The sequence below is a fragment of the Glycine max genome, chromosome 13 (genome assembly GCF_000004515.6).
Source record: "Glycine max cultivar Williams 82 chromosome 13, Glycine_max_v4.0, whole genome shotgun sequence".
NCBI classification, from domain to species: domain Eukaryota; kingdom Viridiplantae; phylum Streptophyta; class Magnoliopsida; order Fabales; family Fabaceae; genus Glycine; species Glycine max.
In genome coordinates, this window is record NC_038249.2 from 27406046 (window position 1) to 27411832 (window position 5787).

Consider the following 5787-nt stretch of genomic DNA (forward strand, 5'->3'; position numbering starts at 1 on the left):
ATAGTTGAATCGAAAGCTGCCTGAAAAGAATGTAGCTTGGCATTTATATGTCTTGGTCTAATAATAAATACTCGGTCTAACAAGTGGCAGGTGAAACAAATTAAGTAAATCAATGAGAGCTGGAGTAGTGAAAGTTCAACTCTCGTAAAAGTACAAACTATGATCAACCAACTATATATAAATTTTGATCTATAGTGGAAGTATTTCATTCAACAAGAATAAACTTAACAAGTTGCCACTAATTTCTTCTTCCAATAGTGATGGATATATGCATATTGAAACTTAATTAACAAAATCTCATAAGATTAATGATCACAAAAATAAGACAGTTTAACTATTTATATATGCGTGGTGTGCAGGGATAAGAGTGTACAACAAGCTGTACGCTATGATCTTAACTAAAACTTCCTACCTAGCTACGAAGCTAGAGCAAGTAATTAAAAAACTTTTGGTGATGAGAGATAGGCTATGCTATCAAGCTTGGAAATGAGCAAATCCATTAGGTTGTCTTCTAGAAGAGACAGTGTCCAAAAGGCGACGAAATGAACATAGGGAAAACATGGTCTTGTACTCTTATTGCACAAAAGTGAACGAGACAGAAGAAAAGTCTGGCATCATGGAAATTTGCAAACATTGAAGCTTGCATTCATGTTAGAGAAGAGAAAAAGAATAGTACAATTGCAGGCAAACTTATATACATGCATTATTATAGAGTTCATGAATTTTTGTTTTACTGTACCATTCCCCAAAGTAAATGTACCATTTTTGGGATGAAAAAAAATTGGAGGACACCAAATATTTGCTAACATCAAGAGAGGGTTGTAACAATACAAAAAGCAAAAATATAAATATATGATATAATGTGATGTGATGAGAAACATGAAATAAAAGAACAATAATAAATATTGATAAACTATATGATATACAGATATGATTATATATCATTGTCATTCTTTTTAGATTTCCATTTTATTTATCTATTCCTGTTTATTTTTAGACTTCTCATTTTCCATTTTACTTAGGTCTGGACATACTTTTTATAGTTTAATGCAGTGAATAATATCTAGTGCCTAGCCATTAATAACATCGTTGTTGTTTAACATTTTTCTATCATTTAACTTCAAAACCTTTTTAACACCTAAACCTTCGCTTAATTAAATAATTGGAGTTTCAAATGATTAGCAATTTCCATTGATATAGGGTGGCAGTTGGCACTTTGAGGGGTGCCATAAGACAACTAATATTAAAAAGGGAAGTAAAAAACTATTAGTTTAAGCTGAACTTCGATGTGGACCCCTATACGCCACTATATATGTAATAAGCTGCCATCTATCTATTCTTCATCCCATCAACCACTCATAACTTCCAGATTATTACTCAGCTAAGCTCTTCTTTGAATAGCAAGGAAGAAAAACCTGAAGAAAACTCTACCCTCTTTGTTTAAGGATTAACCTGCTCATTTCTTCCCAAGATTTTTCTTTCAAAATGAAGCCCTCTTTTGTGGTCTCTCTTCTGCTTTTGTCACTCCTCCTTGCAAAAACTCAAGGTAATTATAATTAGTTAAAGCAATATTTTCAGCAGCAGTCCACTCAATTAGGCCTTCTTTTTGGATTCCTAATATTTCCTTCTTTGTTGCAGGGATTCGTCTAGGGAAAGTGTCTTCAGCAGTTCAGCAACAGAAACAACATGTAGGTGATCCTTACTTTGTAGTTTTATCCATTCATCTCTTTAACAAACTCCAACCTTCTTTCATGCTTTCATATTTCTATGGATGCTAATGTAAAAGTTCACTTCTTCTAACTACAGGATGGAGAAAGTACTTTGTTGAAAAGAAGTAGCACTGATACTGAGGAAGCTTCTCTCTGCAAAGACAACGCATGCACAGGTAGCCACAAGAAAAGAGCCTCTAGAGTATTCAGAAAATCAAACAACAAGTTACCAAACATTCATGAAGATTACTATGGACCTAGACGGCATAGGCCTAGACACCATTAGTTTTCAAGCCCCCATTAGTTTTTTTTTTTTCCTTTGTTTCTCCTCATAATACAAGCATGATTCACAGTCTTACAAAGTACTAGACCAAGTATTACTTAGTGCAAGTTGTCCCATAAACTCCAGATGGCTTCAAATTTTGTTATTATGCATAAAAATTATGCAAGGCTTCATTCTTGTTCACTTCGTTTCTGGTTTAATTAAAACATAGCAAAATATAACAAATTTAATAAGTGCCAACCCTTTTTTATATATATACATAAATGTAATTAGTATTTAGCATATCTTGAATGTTCTTATGTTTGCTGCAGGAAACATAAAGAATAGGAAACTCGTTAACACTCCCGTTTCCACAGCCCAATCCCTCTCCAAGGTTGGTGTTAGAGGAAAAAAAAAATCAAATTATACCATATATTATATTGTAGGTCTCAACTTAAATGTAAACCTTGCAATTTCTTTTTATTTTTTTCCTCTTACTGATATTATATATGTGTTATGGACAGAATGTGGAAGAGTCCAAGGTTGACCCCTCGGTAAATGGCAATACTAGAAATGTGAATACATTGAGCACTTCGAAGCACAAAGATGTCCCTGAGGAGCACTACCATGACCTTGTAGAGATAACTGAGATGGACTATTCTCCAGCAAAGAGAAAGCCTCCCATACACAACTGAGTCTAGGGATGATCAACTAGAAAAAAAACTAACAAAGTTCCGTATATTAGGATAATAAAATAATAATAGACAGAGATGTTGGACAGCATTGCAGAAAATGCTGCAGTTTTTTTGGCCTATGAATGATTTGTACATTATTATCCAATCACACCTTTTTTATTGATTATGATATATATTTTAAAAATATACTATCTTCTAATTTGATGATTATACCGGGTTTGGGTGTTGAATTCTCGTAATTTTTACAATAATAAGTTAAAGGAAAAGGAAATAGTGACATAAGTGTTAACAATTTATATACCAACTACCAAGGTGTCTCTCTTTTAAGATATGGAAGAAGAAACAATCCAGAGACCAATGATTGCGAACCTACCATTTACTGGTTTTGTTCTATTGTAGCTGAGAAAAGGCATATGTGTTCATCATGTGTTACTTACTTAAAAATCTTCCCATAATTCAGTTCAAACTTCATGATCCATTCCACATTCAGTCAGTCAACTCATTTAATTTATAATTACTAGGGCGGAGAGGTATTCTATGTAGCTTTACATATTTTAAATATAAAAAAAATAACTAACAACATGAGATTAATTATTAGGAGAGATTAGCAGATTAAAAGTTTAAAAACTGATGAAAGATAAAATTTTATATGAAAATTGTCATAAACTAATCATCTTTTAATATGATTTGGCTCTTTTAAAATAAGAAAGAGTAAAGTAAGTAGCCTATAAAAAAGAATGTAAGTAAATCTAGTTACTAATAAGAAAACCAAATATTAATATTTTAACATATTCACTATTATTTTTTCACACATATACATGTAACATTCATGGCGGTTAATTTTTTTTATATCAATGATTTGAAATTATTTACTTTATCTTCTAAAGTGAATTATTCACTAGAAGAGACACGTCCCTTTTAAACTAAGGACAACAAGAATTAAACTTTAAATTATTGTAAAAATTATAAAATCAGGAATTTCATGTTAAAATTATTCTAAAAATGAGATTTTAAGATGAAAATGTATAAATAGTTTTTAAAAGAAAATTTAAGTGTAATATCTTAAGCTTTTTTATGTTTCTTTTATTTAAATTATATTTTCACCTCAATAATTCATTAAATAAAAGTTAATATTAAAAATTAGTGTTGTTTATTAAGGTGAAACATTAGTTTTATCTATAAAAAAACATTTAAAACATTGTAACTAAGTTATTATTATTTACTCGCTCCGATCTCGATTGTAAGCAAAATAAAAATTAACTCCACACTAATTAAAAAAAAAAGTTAATATTATTTAATTTTATTGATCTCACTTAAATAAATAAGTTTTCTTTTCAAATTATTCTTGATTAAAACTTGATATCAAGAATAAAAAAAAAGAGTCATTAGAAATAAAATCTCAAATAAATGACCAACATTTTAGAAATAATCTCTTTAAATATAATAAATTTAGTTAAATTTATTTTTATTTAAAATCAAAATATCTAAATATTTTATTGCTTGTATTGGAAACTAGAGGAAATATAAAGGAATGCAATCTAAGGGCAGACTAGGCTCTCTGGCCCTTTTCCATTGTAGGGGCTACCTTCCTTGTAGACAGAGAAGTGAGCAAATATGGACTATTAATTGAATAATGGCCCTATTGTCTTGCCGCAAGCAACCAATTGGGCCCATTGTGTTTCGCACATTAATTGCAATAGAATGAAGGGTCAATTTTACATGTGGGCTCATATGTTAGATGATGGATCATTCATGTATACTTGTGGCCCATTTTGGTTGCATACATTGCGGTGGACCATAAAAAAATAAGATGCATCTAAGTTGATGGCGACTGTTCTTGACAAAAACGAGGTCTAGTGGGAACTTTTGCCTGTTGAGAAGATAATCTCTCCAAAAATGGTTGACACCAAAAGTTCAGGGCTGTTTTATATTTTTTTATTTTTACATTATTTTTATAATTTTATTTATTTATTTCTATCTGTCACAATATTGTCATATTTCTTTCTCCTTTTTATCTCTCTTCATTATAAAAAATACGAATATAACTAAAATTTCTTTTTTTTAATCATTTTAATAAGGACATTTTGGCTTTCTAATGTGATTTTAAGATATTTCTACAAATTTCAATTTTTTGAGTTGGTTATAAAATTAATCATCAATTTGAGACTTAAACACATTTAAACTCTTCGTTCATATCCAAGAGTGTATTTTGTGTGGATTAAACCCAAGTTCCTCACAAATTTTTCAATATAAAATTTCTCTTTTATATGTTTATGTTAAACACCCGGTGAAGAGTTAATGAAAAAAGATGCAAAAGAAAATGAGTTCAAACCTGTCTCCCAACATTTTTTTTTCTAATTATGATATTGGTACAAAGTAGGTGATAATTAATTTTCATCAGGGAACGTGAGTGTTCACAAGGTGAATATTTTTCTTCTAACATAATTTATTTCATATCCAAAGATCAACTAATATTCGAATTATAAATCACTTAGTTAAAGAATACGAGCCACTACCACCTATGTTAACATATAGTTGTTTGGTCTTCCCAACATTTTATCCTACATTCACTAGAGACAAAAAAAAACATATATAAAAGTAAAATAGGGTCGTTACATATTAAACAAGTTAGAAAATATCTAACTAGAACAATTCATTTTCATTTATATTTGAAATACTAAAAAAATATTTAGTTTTTGTTATTAATTCAATTATATTATGCTTAGAAATGTGCTAATTTTTTCGTCTTATTTACTGTGTTATACAGTGTCTCACTAAATATGTAATATTTTCATTTTATATAATATATTAATGTAATGTTATTAAAAGAATTCTAAATTTTGTATTATCAAGCCCAAGCATGGGCCGAATTGAAGACTAGTATAGTTTACGTGTGTAGCAAATTTGAGGATTGCTATTGATCAGACATCATTGTTATTGGATCCTATCAAGTAATTTGTTTTTTTTTTAAATATCCTTACATGAAAACACGATTCTATTCTACATATGTAACGAAATTGTATTTCATTTGTTTATGGAGGGTACAAAAAAATAAATAATAGAATCATATTTTTGTTGTTTATTTTTTTTAACACCCTGCATGTTTGCCACTTCTTCTTCC

The 5787-nt window shown here is 29.6% G+C and overlaps 1 protein-coding gene across 1 annotated transcript; it reads left to right on the forward strand.

The window, feature by feature from the left end:
• The first annotated feature begins 1342 nt into the window (after nt 1-1342).
• On the forward strand, nt 1343-2876 carry LOC100782109 (uncharacterized). Its single transcript, XM_003542619.5, has 5 exons — nt 1343-1546; nt 1639-1688; nt 1807-1885; nt 2304-2365; nt 2496-2876. Exons 1-5 carry the CDS (start codon nt 1486-1488, stop codon nt 2664-2666), a joined length of 423 nt encoding a protein of 140 aa, XP_003542667.1. The 5' UTR covers nt 1343-1485; the 3' UTR covers nt 2667-2876.
• The last annotated feature ends 2911 nt before the right edge of the window (nt 2877-5787 follow it).